The sequence below is a fragment of the Oncorhynchus nerka genome, linkage group LG5, assembly GCF_034236695.1.
Source record: "Oncorhynchus nerka isolate Pitt River linkage group LG5, Oner_Uvic_2.0, whole genome shotgun sequence".
NCBI lineage: Eukaryota > Metazoa > Chordata > Actinopteri > Salmoniformes > Salmonidae > Oncorhynchus > Oncorhynchus nerka.
In genome coordinates this window covers 22,410,873-22,438,372 of record NC_088400.1, presented here as the reverse complement: position 1 = coordinate 22,438,372, position 27,500 = coordinate 22,410,873, and the positions used below count along the sequence as shown (strand labels likewise).

Below are 27,500 nucleotides of genomic sequence, written 5' to 3'. Positions count from 1 at the left end.
TTACCCTGGGCTTATCACCTGTCCAAAACCTGTTCTCCATTACCCCGGGCTTATCACCTGCCCAAAACCTGTTATCCATTACCCTGGGCTTATCACCTGCCCAAAACCTGTTCTCCATTACCCCAGGCTTATCACCTGCCCAAAACCTGTTAGCCATTACCCTGGGCTTATCACCTGCCCAAAACCTATTATCCATTACCCCAGGCTTATCACCTGCCCAAATGTTCCAGCTCAGTGGTTGAATCACAAATAGCACCCTGTTCCTTATATAGGTCACTAGTTTTGACCAGAGTCCTATGAGACCTGGTCAAAAGTAGTGCACTATAAAGGGCTGCCATTTAGGATGCAGGAAGTGACTCCCAGCCAGATCCCCTGCCTAGAGCAGTAATAGAACCCTAAAACCTCTCTCCATTCTCCTTTGTTGTTGTCTTTCCCTGCCGTCTTCCTCTGGGCGGGGGGCGTGGGAGATGGAGAGTGTGCCTCTTTGCCACAATGTTGATAAGACTTCACTTAGTGCCTTGAAACACCTCTGATTATTTCTCTGCCTCACGTCGACCTCGCCCCTCCCTTCCTCCTGCCTGCTTTCTGCCTTTCTCTTCCAGACATCTACAAGGCAATATAGTCCGCTGGGTCTAGGTTGGCAGCTCAAATCAGGATTAATGGGATGCTTTTAAGTGGCTAAGACTCTTGAAATGTGCTCTTTTGTAGTGTCAGAAAGGTCAAACCCCAAATCGTGGTTTTCATCTGATGTGAAGGCTTTGCATTGCTTAGTGTACAAGCCTCTGTCTCCAGCAGATGATAAACTAAAGGTGTGTGTGTCTGTGTGTGTGTGTGTCTGTGTGTGTGTGTCTGTGTATGTCTGTGTGTGTGTGTGTCTGTGTATGTCTGTGTCTGTGTCTGTCTGTGTGTGTGTGTGTCTGCGTGTATGTGTGTCTGCGTGTGTGTGTCTGCGTGTATGTGTGTCTGCGTGTGTGTGTCTGTGTGTGTGTGTGTCTGTGTGTCTGTGTGTCTGTGTGTGTGTGTGTGTGTGTGTGTGTGTGTGTGTGTGTGTGTGTGTGTGTGTGTGTGTGTGTGTGTGTGTGTGTGTGTAAGTATGTGTGTGCGTGTGCGTATGTGTTTGAGTGTGTGGGGAAAACTTTCCTCTGGATGTGTTTGTGAAAGAGATAGTGTTTTAGAGTGATTGTGAATGTTGTCTGGTTTGTTTTTATTGATGTGTTTACTAGAAATTAGTTTTAAAGCTGCACAATTTTCTAACATTCTCTCTCCCTTCCTCTCTCTCCTTCTCTCTCACCCCCCTCCCCTCTATCCATCAGAGGCATTTGAGTTGGTGTTGCGTCACGGCCGTAACTCCACCCTGCTGGTGCTGAAAGCGGAGTTCCCAGGGCTGGGGGGCGGGGCCCAGGGGGCGGTGGGTCAGCTCTTCCTGGACGTGTCTCTCTACATCCTGGGCTCAGACTCCAGCGTGGAACACATGGTCCAGGCCTTCTTCACCCGCCTCTTCCCCCTGACCTACCGACACCTGCTGGGGGGTGGCACAGCACCCATATCTGAGGAATGCCTGCGGGGGTCGTGGAAGGACTCCATAGCATTCGGCCCCTACCCTAAACTCATTATGACTCGTTTGTCACGCTCCCTCCTGGCCACGCGTGTCTTCCTGCAGGCGCTGAACCTGGGCATTGAGGTGGTCAACACCACTGACCACCTGCGCCCAGGTAGGGACTGTGGGCGCGCCCTGCTGAGGCTGTGGTATTGCCCACACTGCCAGGGCCTGCTGGGGGCCCCGGTCTGTAAAGGGTTTTGCCAGGCTGTAATGTCAGGGTGCCTGGGAGGTGCTGCGGAGGTACAGCCCCACTGGAGAGGGTATGTGGAGGGGCTAGGGAAACTGGCAGGGGCCATGAGGGGGGAGCAGGACATGGAGGCTGTGATGATGGGGTTACATGTGCTGGTCAGACTGGCCCTCAGACACGCTGTCAAAGCACGCCCCCGCCTACACACACTGGTGAGTAACAGGCAAGCATACGCTCGCACGCACACACAGAGCTGGCACCTAACATCCATATCAACATGCTGAGTCCATCACAGACATACTAACAGCCATATCAACATGCTGAGTCCATCACATATATACTAACAGCCATATCAACATGCTGAGTAATTCACAGACATACTAACAGCCATATCAACATGCTGAGTCATTCACAGACATACTAACAGCCATATCAACATGCTGAGTCCTTCACATATATACTAACAGCCATATCAACATGCTGAGTCCTTTACAGATATACTAACAGCCATATCAACATGCTGAGTCCTTCACATATATACTAACAGCCATATCAACATGCTGAGTCCCTCACAGGCATACTAACAGCCATATCAACATGCTGAGTCCTTCACAGATATACTAACAGCTATATCAACATGCTGAGTCCTTTACAGATATACTAACAGCCATATCAACATGCTGAGTCCTTTACAGATATACTAACAGCCATATAAACATGCTGAGTCCTTTACAGATATACTAACAGCCATATCAACATGCTGAGTCCCTCACAGGCATACTAACGGCCATATCAACATGCTGAGGCCCTCACATATACACTAACGGCCATATCAACATGCTGAGTCCCTCACAGGCATACTAACAGCCATATCAACATGCTGAGGCCCTCACATATACACTAACGGCCATATCAACATACTATCAAGTCACTCAGATACAAACCCACAGGGGTCAAACAGGGAGACTGGAGGGGTCAAGGCCATGACAAACAGGGAGACTGGAGGGGTCAAGGCCATGACAAACAGGGAGACTGGAGGGGTCAAGGCCATGACAAACAGGGAGACTGGAGGGGTCAAGGCCATGACAAACAGGGAGACTGGAGGGGTCAAGGCCATGACAAACAGGGGGACTGGAGGGGTCAAGGCCATGACAAACAGGGCGACTGGAGGGGTCAAGGCTTTGACAAACAGGGCGACTGGAGGGGTCAAGGCCATGACAAACAGGGAGACCGGAGGGGTCAAGGCCATGACAAACAGGGAGACTGGAGGGGTCAAGGCCATGACAAACAGGGGGACTGGAGGGGTCAAGGCCATGACAAACAGGGGGACTGGAGGGGTCAAGGCCATGACAAACAGGGCGACTGGAGGGGTCAAGGCCATGACAAACAGGGAGACTGGAGGGGTCAAGGCCATGACAAACAGGGAGACTGGAGGGGTCAAGGCCTTGACAAACAGGGAGACTGGAGGGGTCTAGGCCTTGACAAACAGGGAGACTGGAGAGGTCAAGGCCTTGACAAACAGGGAGACTGGAGGGGTCTAGGCCATGACAAACAGGGCGACTGGAAGGGTTTAGTTAAGCAGTTGGGAAAGGGGTCGCCGGGAAAGCCAAAGTGGAAACAAGTGACAAGTCAAGGGGAGTTAGCAGATGGTATACACATCGTTGTGAGAGATATCGTAAACTTGAACAATGAATAAAACCACACTGTACCAGTCTAGTTAAGTGCCTGCCTTTCCAAGCCATGCCCTTTTCTAGCAGGCAGTCAGGAAAAACCCAGTGCCATGCTATGAAGCAAATCCTCCCCTCCTGCTCAGCGGGAGTACTGACCCTCTATGTGGGGTTTAAGCTGCGATAAATGTGTCCAGAATGGTTTCCGTGTGTAATTCTAAAGTGAAGGAGAAGTGCTCATGAAATATGGAGGTCTTTTCTGGAGAAGTTGCTGTTTTTTGTCTCTGGTATATGTGACAACATTTCACTCTCAGACCCAGCATCCCAGCGCTGAGCGACCAGGGTTCTTTTCTCAGACCCAGCTTCCCAGCGCTGAGCGACCAGGGTTCTTTTCTCAGACCCAGCTTCCCAGCGCTGAGCGACCAGGGTTCTTTTCTCAGACCCAGCTTCCCAGCGCTGAGCGACCAGGGTTCTTTTCTCAGATCCAGCTTCCCAGCGCTGTGCGACCAGGGTTCTTTTCTCAGACCCAGCTTCCCAGCACTGTGCGACCAGGGTTCTTTTCTCAGACCCAGCTTCCCAGCACTGTGCGACCAGGGTTCTTTTCTCAGACCCAGCTTCCCAGCGCTGAGCGACCAGGGTTCTTTTCTCAGACCCAGCCTTCCAGCGGTGAGCGCCCAGGGTTCCTCTCCCACTTCCAACCTCCCAGCGCTGAGCGACCAGGGTTCGTCTTTCATGGCCAGCCTCCCAGCGTTGAGCGACCAGGGTTCCTCTCTCACGCCCAGCCTCCCAGCGCTGAGCAACCAGGGTTTCTCCCTCATGCCCAGGCTCCCAGCGCTGAGCAACCAGGGTTCTCCCTCATGCCCAGGCTCCCAGCGCTGAGCAACCAGGGTTTCTCCCTCATGCCCAGGCTCCCAGCGCTGAGCAACCAGGGTTTCTCCCTCATGCCCAGGCTCCCAGCACTGAGCGACCCGGGCTCTTTTCTCAGATCCATCCTCCCAGCACTGAGCGACCAGGGTTCTTTTCTCTGACCGAGCCTCCCAGGGTTGACCTCAGGATGTGTGTGTGTGTGTGTGTGCATTGAGGGATACCAGTGCTGTGACTTCAGGACTACATTCTGAGTCTGGAAAAGGTTTTCCACCGTGTGTGGGTGTGCCTGAGGAAGGCAGAATGTCATCCATGAATGGAAGTGACCTGTTATGTGGTTACACTGCAATATGACTAATTCTAGTCCCAATGGACTGTGCAGTGTGTGTGTATGTTTGTGAGCATGTGTTCATGTGCGCATGTGTGTGTGTGCATGTGTTTGTGTGTGTGTGTGTGTGTGTGTGCATGCACCTGTTTAGTGTTCCCCAGGACAGCTCCCTCCTCTGTGTTGTCATTGAGGGGACAGACAGATTCACCATCTCCCCTAATTCAAGCCTGTCAAAGCGTGAGCGATAAACTGAAATTAGACAAAAACCTATTTGTCTTGAAATGCGCTAGTGTCAATGTGACTTTGACTTTCACTGTCCCCTCCTTTACCTCCTCCTGTTATTGTGTGTGTGTGTACACGTTTGTGTGTTGTGTGTTTCCACATCTTCATGCAGTGGACTGGTCACTATGACATCACTGGAAACCACTGTATAGCACTGGTACATAGAGTTGAAGTCGAAAGTTTACATACACTTAGGTTGGAGTCATTAAAACTCATTTTTCAACCACTCCACAAATTTCTTGTTAACAAACTATAGTTTTGGCAAGTCTGTTACGACATCTACTTTGTGCATGACACAAGTAATTTTTCCAACAATTGTTTACAGACAGATTATTTCACTTAAAATTCACTGTATCTCATTTCCAGTGGGTCAGAAGTTTACATACACTAAGTTGACTGTGCCTTTAAACAGCTTGGAAAATTCTAGAAAATTATGTCATAGCTTTAGAAGCTTCTGATAGGGTAATTGACACCATTTTAGTCAATTGGAGGTGTACCTGTGGATGTATTTCAAGGCCTACCTTCAAACTCAGTGCCTCTTTGCTTGACATCATGGGAAAATCAAAAGAAATCAGCCAAGACCTCAGAAACAAATTGTAGACCTTTGTCACGTGCGTTGTAAGAAGTGGACCAAGGTGCAGCGTTGTGAGCGTACCTATTCCTTTTTATTAGAATGTCGCCAACAAAAACAATAAACAATACAAAACGACTGTGAAGCTTAACAGGGCTATGATGCCTCTAACAAAGTTAAAATGTTGCCAACAAAACAAGACATAACAAAACATGGAAAACAGAACATCGAATGACCCACCCAAATCACACCCTGACCAAACCAAAATAGTGACATAAAAAGGCTCTCTCAGGTCAGGGCGTGACAACCTCCACAAGTCTGGTTCATCCTTTGGAGCAATTTCGAAATACCTGAAGGTACCACGTTCATCTGTACAAACAATAGTACGTAAGTATAAACACCATGGGACCACGCAGGCGTCATAACGCTCAGAAAGGAGACGCGTTCTGTGTCCTAGAGATGAACGTACTTTGGTGTGAAAAGTGCAAATCAATCCCAGAACAACAGCAAAGGACCATATGAAGATGCTGGAGGAAACAGGTACAAAAGTATCTATATGCACAGTAAAACGAGTCCTTATATCGAAATAACCTGAAAGGCCGCTTCAGCAAGGAAGAAGCCACTGATCCAAAACCACCATTTAAAAGCCAGACTACGGATTGCAATTGCACATGGGGACAAAGATTGTACTTTTTGGAGAAATGTCCTCTGGTTTGATGAAACAAAAATAGAACTGCTTGGCCATAATGACCATCATTATGTTTGGAGGAAAAAGATGGAGACTTGCAAGCTGAAGAACATCATCCCAACCGTGAAGCACAGGGGTGCTTTGTTGTGGGGGTGCTTTGCTGCGGGAGGGTCTGGTGCACTTCACAAAATAGATGGCATCATGAGGGAGGAAAATTATGTGAATATATTGAAGCAACATCTAAAGACATCAGTCAGGAAGTTAAAGCTTGGTTGCAAATGGGTCTTCCAAATGGACAATGACCCCAAGCATACTTCCAAGCATACTTCCAAGTTGTGGCAAAATGGCTTAAGGACAACAAAGTCAAGGTATTGGAGTGGCCATCACAAAGCCCTGACCTCAATCCTATAGAAAATGTGTGGGCAGAACTGAAAAGGCGTGTGCGAGCAAGGAGGCCTACAAACCTAACTCAGTTACACCAGCTCTGTTAGGAGGAATGGGCCAAAATTCACCCAACTTATTGTGGGAAGCTTGTGGAAGGCTACCCGGAGGTTTGACCCAAGTTAAACCATTTAAAGGCAATGCTACCAAATACTAATTGAGTGTATGCAAACTTCTGACCCACTGGGAATGTGATGAAAGAAAGAAATGCTGAAATAAATAATTATCTCAACTATTATTCTGACATTTCACATTCTTAAAATAAAGTGGTAATCCTAATTGATCTAAAACAGGGTTTTTTACCAGGATTAAATGTCAGGAATTGTGAATAACTGAGTTGAAATGTATTTGGCTAAGGTGTATGGAAACTTCTGACTTCAACTGTACGTGCTGGTGTGGTATACTCTAGCAATAGACAGGTGCACATGGGACCTACTGTATTAAATCAAATCAAATCAAATGTTATTTGTCAAGTGCGCCGAATACATCAGGTGTAGACCTTACAGTGAAATGCTTACTTACAAGTCCTAACCAACAGTGCAAAATAGGTATTAGGTAAACAATAGATAAGTAAAGAAATACAAAATAAAGAGAAAACAGTAAAATGACAGTGAAAATAACAGTTGCGAGGCTGTATACAGGTGGTACCGGTACAGAGTCAATGTGCGGGGGCATCGGTTAGTCGGGCTAATTGAGGTAGCATGTGAGTGAAAGTATAGTTAAAGTGACTATGCATAGATGATAAACAGAGAGTAGCAGCAGTGTAAAATAGGGGATTAGCAGGTGGGGGACACACAATGCAAATAGTCCGGGTAGCCAATGTGCGGGGGCACTCGTTAGTCGGGCTAATTGAGGTAGTATGTGAGTGGAAGTATAGTTAAAGTGACTATGCATAGATGATAAACAGAGAGAGGGGTTTGGGGCGGGGGAGTGGCGGGACACAATGCAAATAGTCCAGGTAGCCATTTGATTACCTGTTCAAGAGTCTAATAGCTTGGAGGGTAAAAGCTGTTGAGAATCCTTTTGGTCTAGACTTGGTTCTCCAGTACCGCTTGCCATGCGGTAGCAGAGAGAACAGTGTATGACTGAGGTAGCTGGGGTCTTTGACAATTCTTAGGGCCTTCCTCTGACACCGCCTGGTGTAGTGGTCCTGGATGGCAGGCAGCTTAGCCCCAGTGATGTACTGGGCCGTACGCAATACCCTCTGAAGTGCCTTGCGGTCAGATGCCGAGCAATTGCCATACCAGGCAGTGATGCAACCAGTGTAGAACATTTGAGGATCTGAGGACATTTGAGGATCTTTTCAGTCTCCTTGGGGGGGAATAGGCTTTGCCGTACCCTCTTCACAACTGTCTTGGTGTGTTTGGACCATTCTAGTTTGTTGTTGATGTGGACACCAAGAAGCTTGAAGCTCTTAACCTGTGCCGCTACAGCCCCATCAATGAGAATGGGGGCTGAAACCTTACTAACATAATGCATAGTAAAATCACAACTACTGTGTGTCTGGTTCTGTACACCAACTAGCTGGCACATAACGTTCTGAGAACTATAAATGTTTCTTAGAGCTTGGTGAGAGCGTGGCTGTCCTATTTTGCATACAATCTTCCCACAACTTTCTGGGAATGGTGCAGGATAGTTTCTTGGCTTTGGAACAATCTCAGCGCACATTTAAGGAACTTAACAAATAAACATGATTTTCCTTGTGTTTCATTCCTTTAAGATAACTTTTTGTAAAAGTTCAAAGATTTCTACAAAAAGTTCAAACATGGCTACATAAAGATTTAATAAAGATAATGTTCTAGGAATGTTCTCCAACTCGTTTGACATTGGGAATGTTCTCAAATAGTTCAGAGAATGTTATGAAACAACATTTGTCTGTGGGAATTTCAGTATTTCAGCATGAATGTTTCTTCATAGTTCTATTTCAAGTCATGTTCTCAAATTCTGTTCTCAGATCATTAATGAAACCTTCCAGTAAAACTGTCAAGGAACCAGAATAAAACTGTCACGCCCTGGCCATAGAGAGGCTTTTATTCTCTATTTTGGCTAGGCCAGGGTGTGACTCGGGTGGGCTTTCTAGTTTCTTTAATTATATGTTTTGTATTTCTGTGTGTTTGGCCGAGTGTGTGGCACACGAGGAGATTGGCTGAGTCTGGTTGGAGACCTGAGCCAACTCCTCGTGCTTACCGTAGGGAGCGCGGTACTGGTCAGGCACCGTGTTATGCAGTGGAGCGCACGGTGTCTCCAGTGCGCATTCACAGGCCGGTGCGCTACATTCCAGCTATCCTGCGCCGGCTCTGCGCACTGTGTCTCCGGTGCGTCTGCACAGCCCAGTGCGTCCCGTGCCAGCGCCCCACCTTTACCGTGCAAAGGTAACCATCCAGCCAGGATGGGTTGTGCAGGCTTTACATTCGAGACCTCCAGTGTGCCTCCATGGCCCAGTGTATCCGGTGCCTGCTCCAAGAACCAGGCCTCCTGTATGTCTCCCCAGCCTGGTGAGTCCTGTGCCTGCTCCCAAAACCAGGCCTCCTGTATGTCTCCCCAGCCTGGTAAGCCCTGTGGCAGCTCCACGCACCAGGCTGCCTATAAGCCTCCAGTGATGATCCATGGCACGAAGCCTCCAGTGATGATCCATGGAACGAAGCCTCCAGTGATGATCCATGGCACGAAGCCTCCAGTGATGATCCATGGCACGGAGCCTCCAGTGATGATCCATGGCAAGAAGCCTCCAGTGATGATCCATGGCACGAAGCCTCCAGTGATGATCCATGGCACGAAGCCTCCAGTGATGATCCATGGCACGAAGCCTCCAGTGATGATCCATGGCAAGAATCCTCCAGTGATGATCCATGGCACGGAGCCTGCAGCGACGGTCTCCAGTCCGAAGCCTGCAACGAGGGTCCCCAGTCCAGAAGCGCCACCAAAGTGGGGGGAGCCAAAGGTGGAGCGGGGTCTGTGTCCCACACCGGAGCTGCCACCGAAGTAGATGCCCACCCAGACCCTCCCCTATAGAGTCACCTTTGGGGGGGGGGGGTACTGTCACGCCCTGGTCATAGAGAGGCTTTTATTCTCTATTTTGGTTAGGCCAGGGTGTGACTAGGGTGGGCATTCTAGTTTCTTTAATTCTATGTTTTGTATTTCTGTGTGTTTGGCAGAGTGTGGTTCCCAATCAGAGGCAGCTGACTATTGTTGTCTCTGATTGGGAATCATACTTAGGCAGCCTGTTTTGCCACCTTAGTTGTGGGTAGTTGTCTTTGTTAGTGGCCTGTATAGCCGAAGTAAGCTTCACGGTCGTTTCCTTATTCTTTGTTTTGTTGGCGACATTTATAAATAAAAATAAATGTACACTCACCATTTCCACCCTGACGACGATCGTGACAAAAACGTTCTCAGAACCTCCCTGCAACCTAAAAAACAAACGTTCCTAGTACAGGTGAAATGTTTAATTGTTTTCTCAGAGGCAGCTGGCAATCGTTGTCTCTGATTGAGACCCATACTTAGGTAGCCTGTTTTCCTATTTTGAGTTGTGGGTGATTGTTTTCTGTTGTGTGTCTGCACCAGCCAGAACAGTTTCGGTCGTTCTCTTTGTTATTTTTGTTATTTCTGTGTTCATGAAATAAAAATGGACACATACCACGCTGCACCTTAGTCCTCACCTTCTTCAACCCACGACGATCGTTATAGTGGGACTTGTTTGTACACGTTTTCCTCACTGACATGCTTGTCCAGTTTAAGAGCCAGGCCCTGTCCAACCAGAAGAGCCCTGGAAGTGTAATATAAGGAGCTCTCCTGACTCCAGCCCATGTCTGTTTCCCAAATGTTTCCCAAATGGCATCCTTTTCCCTATAGTAAACTACTTTGACCAGAGCCCTATGGGCCCATATGGACCCCTAGTACACTATAGGCTTGAATGTGTTGACAGTTGGAGATATTTGCTTTAGCTGCACTGAGAATTCTAAAAGTATGAATGCCAACAGTCCAATATTCTAGAGCAATGCTCTGCACATGCGTACAAGTTTGGTACTCCAATAGACCCTTAAATTGTTTTGTGCCTCAATTTATTTTGTTTTATTATTATATATTTATTTTTTATTAACTGCTCTGGGATATGTGGGACGCTAGCGTCCAACAGCCAGTGAAATTGCAGGGCGCCAAATTCAAAACAACAGAAATCTCATTAAAATTCCTCAAACATACAAGTATTATATACCATTTTAAAGATAAACTTCTCGTTAATCAAGCCAAAGTGTTTGATTTCAAAAAGGCTTTACGGCGAAAGCACACCTTGTGATTATGTTAGGTCAGCACCAAGTCACAGAAAAACATACATCCATTTTCCAAAGAAGGAGAGGTGTCACAAAACTCAGAAATAGCATTAACATTAATCTAACCTTTGATGATCTTCACCGGATGGCACTTCCAGGACTCCATGTTAGACAATAAATGTGTGTTTTGTTCGATAAAGTTCATCTTTATGTCCAAAAACCTCATTTGAAATTGGTGTGTTATGTTCAGAAATGCATTGTCTCAAACAAACATCCGGTGAAAGTGCAGAGCCACATCAAATTACAGAAATACTCATCATAAACATTGATAAAAGATACAAGTGTTAAACACACAATTAAAGATAAACTTCTCCTTAATGCAACCGCTGTGTCAGATTTCAAAAAGGCTTTACAGAGAAAGCACACCTTGTGATTATGTTTGGTCAGCGCCAAGTCACAGAAAAACATACAGCCATTTTCCAAAGAAGGAGAGGTGTCACAAAACTCAGAAACAGCGTTATAAATATTCACTTTCCTTTGATGATTTTCATCGGAATGCACTCCCAGGAATCCCAGTTCCACAATAAATGTTTGTTTTGTTTGATAAAGTCCATCATTTCTGTCCAAATACCTCCTTTTTGTTTGCACGTTTAGCCCGGTAATCCCAAATGCGAGCAAATAGTTCAGACGAAAAGTCAAAAAAGTTATATTACAGTTCGTAGAAACATGTCAAACGATGTATAGAATCAATCTTTATGATGTTTTTATCATAAATCTTCAATAATGTTTCAACCGGACAATTCCTTTGTCTTCAGAAATGAAAAGGAACAGAGCTCGCTCTCACGGCCGCATGCCTGACTGAGCTCATGGCATTCTGCCAGAACTCTTAGTCAAACAGCTCTTATTCTCTCCCCCTTCACAGTAGAAGCCTGAAACAAGATTCTAAAGACTGTTGGCATCCAGTGGAAGCCTTAGAAAGTGCAATATGGCCCCATAGACACTGTATATTAGATAGGCAAAGACTTGAAAAACTACAAACCTCAGATTTCCCACTTCCTGGTTGGATTTTTTTTGCCTGCCATATGAGATATGTTATACTCACATACATCCATTTTAGAAACTTCAGAGTGTCTTCTATCCAAATCCACTAATTATATGCTAATTCTAGCTTTTGGGCCTGAGTACCAGGCAGTTTACTCTGGGCACCTTATTCATCCAAGCTACTCAATACTGCCCCCTTTCCCAAAGATGTTTATTAAGAAATAGTGCTCCTTGTGATACAGAAACGGTATGGCGGCATGAGAGTATGACAATTTGGATACGGCCCAACCCTAGTACACTATATAGGGAAAAGGGTGTAATTTGGGATGCAGACCATCTATCTTGAAACATGATCTCTGTCTGCTATAAGTGATCACAAATTGTCCAGGGCTCCCACTCTCCACAGTGATAACAGTCATCTCTACCCCTCAACATAACCCTGCTATGAACCAGGCCCTGCACCCATAGATCAGAGAGGGAAAGATTGAGAGGGAAAGAGTGATCAAGAAAGAGACCGTGAGGGAGAGACCGAGGGAGAGAGAGATGGGCAGGGAGAGAGACAGAGAGACGGGCAGAGAGAGAGGGTGAGAGAGTGTGAGAGAGAGAGATAGGGTGAGAGAGAGAGGGAGAAGGAGAGTGAGAGAGAGAGTAGGGGGAATGAGAGAACAAAGGGGAGAGAAAGAGAGAGGGCAGCCAAGAGCCTGGGGTCTGAACCCATTCACTAGTCACCACATTGCCACTTTGTCCCTCTCTCGCAGTTTGATATCATCTGCTTCCCCTCTTCTGTCTATATTTCATCTCTCCATTCCTCTCTCTTTCTCTCTCTCTCCCTGCCTGCCTCTCTCTCTCTCACACACACACACTGCTGTGAGAGAAGATGCATGATTTATGAAGCTCTATTTTTACCAGTTACTGAGCAGAAGTGAGTGAGAAACGGCGACAAAGAGAGGGAGAGAGAGAGAGAGAGAGAAGTCGAGAGAAGTAGAGAGAGTTTGAAGTGAGAGCCCTAGGGGATGGAGGAGGAGAGGAGAGTGGGGAAGCATCCATCACCCTGTGACCCCTCTCCTGTAAAGGAAGATGGGAAATAGGTTTTAGTGGTGAGACAGAAGTATGAGGGAACTGACAAATCTCTATGTAACATTCCAGAGGGAAAGAGCAATGGAACCGGGCCTGTCCCCTTAATATGACACAATTATCTGGGTTGCGTCCCAAATGGCACTCTATTCCTGATATAGCATACTACTTTAGACCAGGACCGTAAAACATGTTTGTTTGTCATGTGTCAGAAACTTGTATTGGCATTAGAAGAACAATGGCACGTAGTTCGGGGGGATTAAGTTCTCAGGGGTATGTGAGTTTTGTGTAGGTGTCCATGTGTTTATGTAAATTACCATGTGTATAATGTTTAACAGGTGTGCATGTAGGTGTGTGTGTGTGTATACAGGCAGTGCTCCCTCCCTAGTTGAGGATGCTGGCTGTTGGGTGCAGATAAAATGGGATATTTCAGGGCTTTTTCTCACTCTAAGACAGCCCTTATCTCTTCCCCACCTCTCCTGTTGGCTGTGCTGGTCCAGCCATGAGTGATATTAATACCCACGCTAATGAGCCCCTTCCTTGAAGATACTGAAACAATTGGTAGGGGAGGTGGAGGAGAGGAGATGGGGGAGGAGGAGGAGGGGGGGGGTGCTGTATCAGTCTCTATCCTGTGCCACAACTGTGGGGATTGTGGAACACACGAACAAAGAGTGAAGTCAAGCTCCAATCACATTAATCATGGCCTGTGACGAGTGTGTAAAGCTGGAGGAGAAATTGTGTTCCAAATGACACATTATTCCTATTCAGTGCACTACTTCTGACCAGGGTCCATAGGGCTCCGGTCAAAAGTAGTGCACTATAAAGGAAATAGGTCACCATTTGACATGCATAATTACACTGATGGAGATGGGGAGGATGAGTGTCTGGCCAGGGAGTGTGTATGCAGGCTGGCTGGCTGGCTGGCTGGCTGGCTGTGTGTGTGTGTGTGTGTGTGTGTGTGTGTGTGTGTGTGTGTGTGTGTGTGTGTGTGTGTGTTAGGGCTGTGGCAGTCATGAAATTCTGTCAGCCGGTGATTGTCAAGCAAATATCTGCCGGTCTCACGGAATTGACCGTTAATTAACATAAACATATTTAGCATCTCCCGGTGTCACACCCTGACCATAGAGAGCCCTCGGTTCTCTATGGTGTTTAGGTCAGAGCGTGACTAGGGGGGGTGTTCTAGCCATTGACTTTCTATGTGGCTGGGTTGTATGGTTCCCAATTAGAGGCAGCTGGTAATCGTTGCCTCTAATTGGGGATCATATTTAGGAAGCCCTTTCTCCTACCTGCTTTGTGGGATATTGTTTTGTTGAGTGCTGATGTGTGCTCTGTTCTTCACTTTCGTCATATGTTTATTGTTTTTGTTCAAGTTCCAAGGTAATAAAGATGTAGAACCCAACACACGCTGCGCCTTGGTCCGTCAATCACAGGGACGCATACAAAGCTCTCCCTCACCCTCCATTTGGCAAATCTGACCATAATTGTATCCTCCTGATTCCTGCTTACAAACAAAAATTAAAGCAGGAAGCACAAGTGACTCGGTCAATAAAGAAGTGGTCCAATGATGCAGATGCTAAGCTACAGGACTGTTTTGAAAGCACAGACTAGAATATGTTCTGGGATTTGTCAGGATTTGGCCAGGGTTGTTCCGGTTTTTGGTCACTAGATGCCCCCATTGTGCCTTTTGACCTTTTGTTTTCCCTTGATCCCCATTATTATTTGCACCTGTGCCTCGTTTCCCCTGATTGTATTTAAACCCTTTGTTTTCCTCAGTCCTTTGCTCTGTGTTTGTATGTTAGCACCCAGCCCTAGTACTCTGTGAACTCTTGTTGATCCCGGTGGACTCTCTTGTGGAATTCTGTTTTTTGTTCTTGTTTGTTTGTTCTTGAGTATTTTTTGAGGCTTTTTGTGCTATACCTTCCACCTTGTGGATTTACCTTTTTGTCTTGGAGGATTACCTTTGTTCTTGTGGAATTCCTTTTGAGGTTGTGGAGTTACATGTTTTCCTGAAGAACTTCATTTTTACTTCATTAAATACATCGTCTCAAGTACTGCTGTGTCTGCCTCATCTTCTGGGTTCTGCCAACTATTCGTGGCTCAGTTGGTTAAGTGACTGTTTCTCACTCCGGAGACCCGGGTTCGTAACCGGGTCCTGACAGAAACACAGAGCCAAAAAATGAACCCAGAGGCAGCCAGTTCCCAGGACCTTGTTGCCAGGCTGTTCCACCACCAGGAGACTGTCCAACGCCACGAAGCTGCCCTGGTTCAGCAAGAGGCCTTAATGGCTAGACATTCTCATCTTCTGTCGGAGATGCTGACTTCCATAAAGCAGATATCTGATCGACTTACCTCGGCAACAGTTCCCGTCCCAGTACCTCAGATTCACGTACCCATGGCAGTTAACCCTCTGGCTGAACCTCGTCTTCCACCTCCCCAACGGTTCTCAGGTGATCCAAGTGCTTGTAAAGGGTTTCTCACCCAATGTTCTCTCTCCTTCGAGCTGCAACCCTCGTCGTTCCCCACCGACCGGTCTAAGATCGCATATATCATCACCCTGCTGTCGGAAAAAGCCCTGGCCTGGGCTACTGCTGTGTGGGATGCCCATAGTTCCTGCTGTGCCAGCTACTCTGCCTTTGCTGAGGAATTCAAACGAGTGTTTCAAGGCCCAAGCATTGGTCCTGACTCAGCCAAACAGCTCCTGACTCTCCACCAAGGTCGGCGCAGCGTGACGGACTATGCCATCCAGTTCCGCACGGTGGCAGCAGCGAGTGGCTGGAACAACGAGGCGCTCACTGTGTGCTTTCTGAAAGGCCTTTCCGACACTATCCAAGATGAACTGGCCACTCGGGAACCACCGGACAATCTCGAGTCCCTGATCAAGTTGGCCTCACGCATTGACCAGCGTCTGAGAGAGAGAGAACTCAACCATAGACCTCTAGCCCCTATCAGTCCCAGCTCCGAGTCCCCACCTTTATCCTCGCTGGCTCCACCGAACCCATGCAGATTGGACGCATCTCCCAGGCTGAGAGAGACCGCCGGATGAGGAGCGACGCTGTCTATATTGCGGCAAACCGGGCCATTTCCGTTCCACGTGTCCCGGGCTCCAGGAAACGCTCTGTCCCGTACAGACCGGGGGAACTGTAACGGGAAACATAACCTCCTCCCATCCGTCCAACTCCCGTCTGCTCATTCCAGTCACCCTTTCCTGGGACAACCACAAGCTTCACCTTCAAGCCTTGGTAGACTCTGGAGCCGCAGGTAACTTCATGGATGGTGTCTGGGCGAAGGAGAATGGCGTTCCCTCTGAACCTCTAAGTGACCCCATGAGGGTTACTACATTGGATGGAAGCCCTTTGGGATCTGGTCTTGTCACTCATGTCACTACCTCCTTGCGACTTTCAGTTTCACAACACAAGGAATTGATGAACTTTCATTTGATCTCCTGTTCCGAGTTCCCTCTCATCCTTGGATACCCCTGGCTTCACAGCCATAACCCTCACATCGACTGGTCTGTGGGCACTATCAAGCAGTGGGGTCCTACGTGCCAAGCTACATGTATTTTCCCGAATTCCCCGAGTTCTACTCCCGAGTCTTTAGAATCCATCGACCTGACCCGAGTTCCCGAGTGTTACCATGACCTCAAACTGGTATTTAGCAAACAGAGGGCCACCATGCTACCACCCCATAGACCTTATGATTGCCCCATCGAACTGTTTCCGGGCACTTGCCCCCAGGGGTCGGATCTTTCCCTATCTCCACCCGAACGAGCTGCTATGGATACCTACATCAAGGACGCTCTGGAAGCAGGCCTCATCCGTCCATCCACCTCCCGGCGGGAGCAGGGTTTTTCTTGTGGCCAAGAAAGACGGTGGATTACGTCCTTGCATCGACTACCGGGGACTCAATGCCATAACCGTCCGTAACCGTTACCCGCTACCCCTTATGGCCACAGCCTTCGAGCTGCTCCAGGAAGCAGTTGTTTTCACTAAGCTTGACCTGCGGAACGCATACCATCTTGTGCGGATCAGACCTGGTGACGAGTGGAAGACCGCGTTCAACACGCCTACTGGTCACTATGAATACTTGGTGATGCCCTTCGGCCTGACCAACGCCCCAGCGGTGTTCCAAGCGCTCATAAACGATGTGCTTAGGGATATGCTTAACATATTTGTGTTTGTTTACTTGGATGACATCCTCATCTTTTCGAGCTCTCTTCAAGAACACACAAAGCATGTCAGACAAGTACTCAAACGCCTCCTAGACAGCCATCTGTACGTTAAGCCGGAAAAATGTGAATTCCATTCATCCCGAGTACAATTCCTGGGATTTGTAGTGGAACCCGGTCGAGTCCAAATGGACCCCAGGAAGGTAGGGGCGGTAGCGGATTGGCCCACCCCAAATCCGTTAAGGAAGTTCAGCGTTTCCTGGGCTTCACAAACTTTTACCGCAAGTTCATCAAGAACTTCAGCTTGGTGGCAGCCCCTCTCTCAGCTTTAACCAAGGGTGGCAATGCAAGGTTTTTGTGGGGAAGAGAAGCTGAGACGGCCTTCCAAGGACTCAAGCAGCGCGTCCTCTCTGCTCCCATCCTGATACTACCGACTACGGATGAACCGTTTGTGGTGGAGGTAGACGCCTCAGAGGTTGGTGTTGGAGCTGTCCTGTCTCAGAGGGTGAAGACAAGAAGCTTCATCCGTGCGCTTTCTTCTCACACCGGCTTACCCCGGCTGAGAGGAACTACGATGTGGGGATCGTGAACTCCTAGCGGTTAAGATGGCATTGAAGGAATGGAGACACTGGCTCGAGGGGGCTTCTCACCCGTTTCAAGTGCTTACGGACCACAAAAATCTGGAGTATATCCAGCAGGCGAAGCGGTTGAACTCTAGACAAGCTAGATGGTCTCTTTTCTTCAATCGATTCCAGTTTATCCTCACCTATCGGCCCGGGTCGAAGAATCTCAAACCGGATGCCCTGTCCCGAGTCTACGCTCCTGCCATTCGAGATGACACGGACATGCCTGTCCTTCCTGCTGCTAAGATCGTGGCTCCGATTTCGTGGCAAGTTGAGGATACCGTGAGACGAGCTCAAGCTATCGAACCGGACCCGAAAGGGGGTCCTGCCAATCGGTTGTTTGTCCCCAAGGCAGTGAGGACTCAGGTCCTTCTGTGGGGGCACTCCTCTCGCCTCACCTGTCACCCGGGCGTAGGTCGCACCTTGGAGTTCATCCAGCGTAAGTTCTGGTGGCCTACCATAAGAGAAGACGTTGCCTCTTTCGTCAATGCCTGCCCCGTGTGCTGCCAGGGCAAATCTTCTCACCTCCGCCCTCAAGGACTCCTTCACCCTTTACCTATTCCCCACAGACCCTGGTCCCATATCTCGTTGGACTTTATTACTGGCCTTCCTCCATCCCATGGCAATACTACTATCCTAGTCATAATCGACAGGTTTTCAAAGGCGGCCAGGTTCGTCCCTGACTAAGTTACCTTCTGCCAAGGAGACGGCTGAGTTGGTAATTAATCATGTGTTCCGAGTCTTCGGCATTCCTCAAGATATGGTTTCTGACAGAGGTCCCCAGTTCGCCTCAAGGTTTTGGAAGGCCTTCTGCCAACTCATGGGTGCTTCTGCCAGTCTATCTTCAGGGTACCATCCGGAGTCCAACGGCCAAACAGAGAGGATGAATCAAGAGCTGGAAGCCACCCTCCGATGTATGACTCGTAACAACCCGTCCACATGGTCGTCCTTCATTGTTTGGGCCGAATACGCGCACAACACCTTGCGCTCCTCCTCCACTGGTATGTCCCCGCACGAGTGTCAGTTTGGCTATGCCCCTCCATTGTTCCCGGACCAGGAGGCAGAAGTCAGAGTGCCTTCAGCCTTGAAGTTCGTCAGACGCTGTCGGCTTATGTCGAGGAAGACCCGTCTTAATCTTATGCGTTCCTCACAGAGGTACCAACAACAAGCCAACAGACGTCGCCGTCCCGGGCCTACCCTGCGCCCGGCCAGAGAGTCTGGCTCTCCACAAGAGACTTACCACTACGGGTGGAGTCTCGCAAGCTGTCCCAAAAATACATCGGTCCCTTTAAGGTTGCCAGGAGAGTTAACCCAGTTTCTTATCGCCTACACTTACCCAGATCCCTTAAGATTAATCCCACATTTCACATTTCCTTATTAAAACCTGTTGTTTTTTCTCCCCTTGTCCCGGCAGACAGACCTCCCCCTCCGCCTCGTGTCATTGGAGGCCAGCCGGCTTATACCGTCCATCGGATACTGGATTCCCGCCGGGTGCAGCGGTCCTGGCAGTATCTGGTGGACTGGGAAGGCTACGGTCCCGAGGAGCGCTCCTGGGTTCCTGCCAAAGACATACTGGACCCTGACCTCATTCGTCAGTTCAGGGCTCTCCACCCTGAGAGAGCTGGTAGGAACGTCAGGAGCCGTTCCTAGGGGGGGGGGGGATTCTGTCAGGATTTGGCCAGGGTTGTTCCGGTTTCTGGTCACTAGATGCCCCCATTGTGCCTTTTGACCTTTTGTTTTCCCTTGATCCCCATTATTATTTGCACCTGTGCCTCGTTTCCCCTGATTGTATTTAAACCCTTTGTTTTCCTCAGTCCTTTGCTCTGTGTTTGTATGTTAGCACCCAGCCCTAGTACTCTGTGAACTCTTGTTGATCCCGGTGGACTCTCTTGTGGAATTCTGTTTTTTGTTCTTGTTTGTTTGTTCTTGAGTATTTTTTGAGGCTTTTTGTGCTATACCTTCCACCTTGTGGATTTACCTTTTTGTCTTGGAGGATTACCTTTGTTCTTGTGGAATTCCTTTTGAGGTTGTGGAGTTACATGTTTTCCTGAAGAACTTCATTTTTTACTTCATTAAATACATCGTCTCAAGTACTGCTGTGTCTGCCTCATCTTCTGGGTTCTGCCAACTATTCGTGGCTCAGTTGGTTAAGTGACTGTTTCTCACTCCGGAGACCCGGGTTCGTAACCGGGTCCTGACAGGATTCTTACGATGGCATTGAGGAATACACCACATTAGACACTGGCTTCATCAATAAGTGCATCGATGACGTCATCCCCACAGTAACCATACGTACATACCACAACCAGAAGCCATGGATTACAGGCAACATCAGCACTGAGCTAAAGGGTAGAGCTGCCTCTTTCAAGGAGCGGGACTCTAACCTGGACGCTTATAACCCTCCAACGAACGATCAAACAGGCAAAGCGTCAATACAGGACTAAGATCTAATCGTACTACTCCGGCTCCGACGCTCGTCGGATGTGGCAGGGCTTGCAAACTATTACAGACTACAAAGGGAAGCACAGCTGCTAGCTGCCCCTACCAGACAAGCTAAATTACTTCTATGCTCTCTTCAAGGCTAGCAACACTGAAGCATGCATGAGAGCATCAGCTTTTCCGGATGACTGTGTGATCACTCTCTCCATAGTCGATGTGAGTAAGACCTTTAAACAGGTCAACAAGGCCGCAGGGCCAGACGGATTACCAGGATGTGTACTCCGAGCATGTGCTGACCAACTGGCAAGTGTCTTCACTGTCATTTTCAACTGAGTCAATAATACCAACATGTTTCAAGCAGACCACCATAGTCTCTGTGCCCAAGAACACTAGGGTAACCTTCCTAAATGACTACCGACCCTTAGCACTCACATCTGTAGCCATGAAGGGCTTTGAAAGGCTCACATCAACACCATTATCCCAGAAACCCTAGACCCACTCCAATTTGCATACCACACCCACAGATCCACAGATGATGCAATCTCTATTGCAATCCACACTGCCCTTTCCCACATGGACAAAAGGAACATCTACCTGAGAATGCTATTCATTGTCTACAGCTCAGCGTTTAACACCATAGTGCCCACAAAGCTCATCACTAATGCGTCATTGCGCAAAATAGTATGGATAGTATGCAACAAAAGTTCAACATTCACCTTCTGCTACCATTTATGTCAAGCCGTCTACACGTACAGTTTGACACATACGTTTGATAAATCCAACATATGCACTACACCGAACACACTGCAACTGCCTCTGCAACGCTATGCTGAAAGGCAAACGCAGTGTTTCATTGGAAATGAATGTAAATCTGGTGTACCAAAATGCAGTGACGCTGTCAGTGTGATTGGAGCGTAAGCTAAGGACCCTGGGACTAAACTCTTCCCTCTGCAAGTGGATCCTGGACTTCCTGAAGGGCTGCCCCCAGGTGGTAAGGGTAGGCAACAACACATCTGCCACGCTGATCCTCAACTCAGAGGCCCCTCAGGGGTGCGTGCTCAGTCCCCTCCTGTACTCCCTGTTCACTCATGACTGCACGGCCAGGCTCTACTCCAACACGATCATTAAGTTTGCTGGCGACACAACAGTGGTAGGCCTGATCACCAACAACAACGAGACAGCCTATAGGGAGGAGGTCAGAGACCTGGCAATGTGGTGCCAGGATAACAACCTCTCCCTCAATGTGATCAAGACAAAGGAGGTGATTGTGGACTACAGGAAAAGGAAGACCGAGCACGCCCCCATTCTCATCGACGGGGCTGTAGTGGAGCACTTTGAGAGCTTCAAGTTCCTTGGTGTCCACATCACTAACAAACTATCATGGTCCAATCACACCAAGACAGTCGTGAAGAGGGCACGACAAAGCCTATTCCTCAGGAGACTGAAAAGATTTGGCACGGGTCCTCAGATCCTCAAAAAGTTATTCAGCTGCACCATCAAGAGCATCCTGACGGGTTGCACACTGCCTGGTATGGCACTACAGAGGGTAGTGCGTACAACCCAGTACATCAATGGAGCCAAGCTTCCTGCCACCCTGGACCTCTATACCAGGCGGTGCCAGAGGAAGGCCTAAATATTGTCAAAGACTCCAGCCACCCTAGTCATAGACTGTTCTCTCTGCTACCTCACGGCAATCTGTCCCGGAGCGCCAAGTCTAGGTCTAAAAGGCATCTTAACAGCTTCTACCGACAAGCCATAAGACTCCTGAACAGCTAATCAAATGGCTACCCAGACTATTTGCATTGTCCCCCCCACCCCTTATTTTACGCTGATGCTACTCTGTTTATTATCAATGCATAGTCACTTTAACTCTGCCTACATGTACATATTACCTCAATTACCTCGACTAACCTGTGGCCCCGCACATTGACTCTGTACCAGTACCACCTGTATATAGCTTCGCTACTGTTATTTTACTGCTGCTCTTTAATTATTTGTTATTTTTATTCTTATTTTTTATTAATACATTTTTTACTTAACACTTTTTTTCCTTAAAACTGCATTGTTGCTTAAGGGCTTGTAAGTAAGCATTTCACTGTAAGGTCTGTTGTATTCAGTGCATGTGACAAATACAATTTGATTTGATTTGTGTGGCCATATTGCCCCCAAAATAAATCCATGCCTTTTGCGGCCAGTGGCCATTGTGCCCTTGAACTGAATATAATATTTAAAATTCCCTTCTCTTGGCTGTATGCCGAAGCACCTCTCACTCACATAGCTCTCTTTCACTCACATGGCTCTCTTTCACGTGATCGGGTCTTTCTCACAGGCTACAAGTGAAGACAGACACATCGGTGACGCAACTGCGCTTGTCCTTTTCCAATTCCGAGGGTGAATATTGAAGATATTTGAGGAACTGTCCACATGTACTTTTTGGCAGCCAACAAGATGAGTAGGCCTAACGAACTTCAAAAGCACTAGCCCATGTCAATCTACTATTCCACATAGTAAAGGTTAACCTATTTTATTAGGTTAGTCTAGGACAGTTGTGGGATGCGATACATCCCAAATTAATTCCCCCACTAACAGCAAAAAACCTGTTTCAAGCAATGAGCCAGACTCAACAGACGAGAACGTTTAGCTTAAAATTTTGATAAACTATGAGGCTATTTCTTCACATTATAAGTGCAGCAATATGCACATAGCATAAGTGTGAATGTACCATTAGCAGGAGAACACCATTCTCAAAAGTGACTGCAAATGAGATTGTTCATGTAATGCTTTTATTATAAAGGTGCATTTTATGGTGAAAATGATCTTCTCCAAATTTGAAACTCATACGCTGTGTATGTATGCCAGTTAGGCAATACACCCAGTTGTAAAGCGGATTATTGCGCTTAATTTAAAAAAAATATGATAGGCTAATATTGTCACCCATCACACTCTTCTTGATTTAATCTTGTCTTCACAAACACTATATAATGTGTGAAATTTGTTTTGTTTTAGAATGGACCATTATCATGCACCTGTCTCGAAACAGGGGCAGCGGGAATCTATGTCACCTTAAATACTTAAATAGAGAAAAGAGGACACTTTTCCTGTGGTTCATTTTCATGGCAGCCAGGTAGGCTATACTCCTGTTGTAAATAGAATGAAGGTACTTAATATTATCCATTTGGACACAAACCAGGAGATAGGAGCCTGATAGCAGACATGTTAGGATGGGGTACCCAGTCAGCACACTGAGGGGTGTGCCTCCAGTGGGGGTACCTGCCCGTCAGTCTGTTTGGTTGACTGTCTGCTTGCCTGCCAATCTGTCTGTTTGTCTGACTACCTACCTGCCTGCCTGTCTTTTTGTCTCTCTGTTTGTCTGACTGTCTGTCTGCCTGCCGCATGTCAATCTGCCTGACTGCCTGTCCACCTGCCTGCCTGCCTGTCTGTGTCCTTGTGTAGAGAGACTGTATTGATTCATGCTGATGATGATGTCCTTCGGCTGATCAGTGTGTCAGTGTGTGCGCGTGTAAGTGTGTTCCTACATTACGTTGAATTAAAATCCACTTCATGAGTGTTTGTATAAGTAAGTGTGTAATAACTTATTGGCTTGTCTGTATGTATGCGTCTGTGTGCGTGTGTGTCTTCCCGGTTCCCTGATAAAGACGTCCAGCCCTGCTCCTGGCTCTATCAGTATGCAGCACCAGCATCATTGGCAGGCTACACACACACACACACACACACACACACACACACACACACACACACACACACACACACACACACACACACACACACACACACACAGCCAGTGGATTCACTTAAGGGGAGCTAGTCACAATTAGCTGTTAACATTACAAGGCAGAATTTAGCCCTGGCCGGTATCCCCCGGGGAAATTAAACCAGCTCTAAATCATTAAACCACAAGCTAAACATTAACAGACATTTGCATTTTTATTGCACCTGAAAAGAATGGCATGACTCCATTATCTCCCAGACACAGAGAAATAAGTTTCTTAGTTATTCTTGTGTCGTCCTGCATTGGAAAAAAATTGTGTTTATCCCGGGGAAGAAGCTAGAGAACGAGAGTCCTCGTCGGTTTCATGCCGACGCTTTGTGGAGGGTTGTGATTACAAAATAAACAAACCAGAAACAGCACAGGCAGAGGAAACAGTGACTGGTTTGTTATGCAAATCCCCTCTTATTTCTCCCCAAAATAAACAAACAATAACAGAGGATAGAGGAGCTGAACTGGGGGTAACAATATGAGGGACAACAACAGAGGAGCTGAACTGGGGGTAACAATATGAGAGACAAAAACAGAGGAGCTGAACTGGGGGTAACAATATGAGGGACAACAACAGAGGAGCTGAACTGGGGGTAACAATATGAGAGACAAAAACAGAGGAGCTGAACTGGGGGTAACAATATGAGGGACAACAGAGGAGCTGAACTGGGGGTAACAATATGAGGGACAACAACAGAGGAGCTGAACTGGGGGTAACAATATGAGAGACAAAAACAGAGGAGCTGAACTGGGGGTAACAATATGAGGGACAACAACAGAGGAGCTGAACTGGGGGTAACAATATGAGAGACAAAAACAGAGGAGCTGAACTGGGGGTAACAACATGAGGGACAACAACAGAGGAGCTGAACTGGGGGTAACAATATGAGAGACAAAAACAGAGGAGCTGAACTGGGGGTAACAATATGAGAGACAAAAACAGAGGAGCTGAACTGGGGGTAACAATATGAGAGACAAAAACAGAGGAGCTGAACTGGGGGTAACAATATGAGAGACAAAAACAGAGGAGCTGAACTGGGGGTAACAATATGAGGGACAACAACAGAGGAGCTGAACTGGGGGTAACAATATGAGAGACAAAAACAGAGGAGCTGAACTGGGGGTAACAATATGAGGGACAACAACAGAGGAGCTGAACTGGGGGTAACAATATGAGAGACAAAAACAGAGGATAGAGGAGCTGAACTGGGGGTAACAATATGAGAGACAAAAACAGAGGAGCTGAACTGGGGGTAACAATATGAGGGACAACAACAGAGGAGCTGAACTGGGGGTAACAATATGAGAGACAAAAACAGAGGAGCTGAACTGGGGGTAACAATATGAGGGACAAAAACAGAGGAGCTGAACTGGGGGTAACAATATGAGAGACAAAAACAGAGGAGCTGAACTGGGGGTAACAATATGAGGGACAAAAACAGAGGAGCTGAACTGGGGTAACAATATGAGAGACAAAAACAGAGGAGCTGAACTGGGGGTAACAATATGAGGGACAACAACAGAGGAGCTGAACTGGGGGTAACAATATGAGAGACAAAAACAGAGGAGCTGAACTGGGGTAACAATATGAGGGACAAAAACAGAGGAGCTGAACTGGGGGTAACAATATGAGAGACAAAAACAGAGGAGCTGAACTGGGGGTAACAATATGAGGGACAAAAACAGAGGAGCTGAACGGGGGGTAACAATATGAGAGACAAAAACAGAGGAGCTGAACTGGGGGTAACAATATGAGAGACAAAAACAGAGGAGCTGAACTGGGGGTAACAATATGAGGGACAACAACAGAGGAGCTGAACTGGGGGTAACAATATGAGAGACAAAAACAGAGGAGCTGAACTGGGGGTAACAATATGAGGGACAACAACAGAGGAGCTGAACTGGGGGTAACAATATGAGGGACAACAACAGAGGAACTGAACTGGGGGTAACAATATGAGAGACAAAAACAGAGGAGCTGAACTGGGGGTAACAATATGAGGGACAACAACAGAGGAGCTGAACTGGGGGTAACAATGTGAGGGACAACAACAGAGGAGCTGAACTGGGGGTAACAATATGAGAGACAACAGAGGAGCTGAACTGGAGGTAACAATATGAGGGACAACAACAGAGGAGCTGAACTGGGGGTAACAATATGAGGGACAACAACAGAGGAGCTGAACTGGGGGTAACAATATAAGAGACAACAACAGAGGAGCTAAACTGGGGGTAACAATATGAGGGACAACAACAGAGGAGCTGAACTGGGGGTAACAATATGAGGGACAACAGAGGAGCTGAACTGGGGGTAACAATATGAGAGACAACAACAGAGGAGCTGAACTGGGGGTAACAATGTGAGGGACAACAACAGAGGAGCTGAACTGCGGGTAACAATATGAGAGACAACAACAGAGGAGCTGAACTGGGGGTAACAATATGAGGGACAACAACAGAGGAGCTGAACTGGGGGTAACAATATGAGGGACAACAGAGGAGCTGAACTGGGGGTAACAATATGAGAGACAACAACAGAGGAGCTGAACTGGGGGTAACAATATGAGAGACAACAACAGAGGAGCTGAACTGGGGGTAACAATATGAGAGACAACAACAAAGGAGCTGAACTGGGGGTAACAATATGAGAGACAACATAATACTAGATAATGATAAGATGTATCAATGCGAGTTGATACTACTAGATAATGATAAGATGTATCAATGTGAGGTGATACTACTAGATAATGATATGATTTACTATGTATAGTATGGTTACCTCTCCCGCTGTCCTTGACACTCTCCCTTCATCCCTCCCTCCAGGTGAGCAGTACGTGTGGCCACGCCCCCCAGCGTGTGTCTCGCTCAGTGGCGCCCTTTCCTGACCAGAACTCTGCTGCTCAGGCGTCCCGCAACCCACAGCCTTTACCTTACGATCCCGAGGAGACCTTGGCTGGTCGCCGCAGGTAATGCTGGGTTGAGAAGAGAGGGATAGAAAGATGGGGGAACAGACAGGGGTGGTGAAGTAGAGCAGAGAAGAAAGAGGAATATAGGAGGTTAGAGCATGTAACGATTAAGGAATATTTAACCATCAATAGAGCTATGTGATAGAAGAGAGAGAAGAGAGAGAGAGGAGAAGGAAAAAGAAAAAGACGTGTTGTTCATGTTATGCTGCTAACTAATGAGGACAAGCGTCATCTTACAGCCCAGTCCAGTAACAAGCCTTAGTCCCTATGGTACCACTTCAGTGTTTGACCTGAAGAAATCAGACAGGTGTATGGTTTCACCTATAGCCTTCTAGATGAGCTTAGTGGAGCATCTAGCTATCCTTTTGTCACTACGCTTATCTTTCTGTCAAATCTGCAAACACTGAATGGGTAGGAGCTGGGGGAAGGTCTATGGTCCAGATGAATGGGTAGGAGCTGGGGGAAGGTCTATGGTCCAGATGAATGGGTAGGAGCTGGAGAAAGGTCTATGGTCCAGATGA

At 47.4% G+C, this 27,500-nt stretch overlaps 1 protein-coding gene across 1 annotated transcript in view; it reads left to right on the top strand.

The window, feature by feature from the left end:
* gpc3 (glypican 3) overlaps positions 1 to 27,500 on the top strand; it is a 566,197-nt gene that overhangs the window by 217,833 nt on the left and 320,864 nt on the right. Inside the window, exons 3-4 of the mRNA XM_065018217.1 lie at positions 1,314 to 1,999; positions 26,837 to 26,979. Of these exons, the coding sequence (XP_064874289.1) occupies positions 1,314 to 1,999; positions 26,837 to 26,979 (829 nt within the window). The remainder of the gene's footprint in view (positions 1 to 1,313; positions 2,000 to 26,836; positions 26,980 to 27,500) is intronic.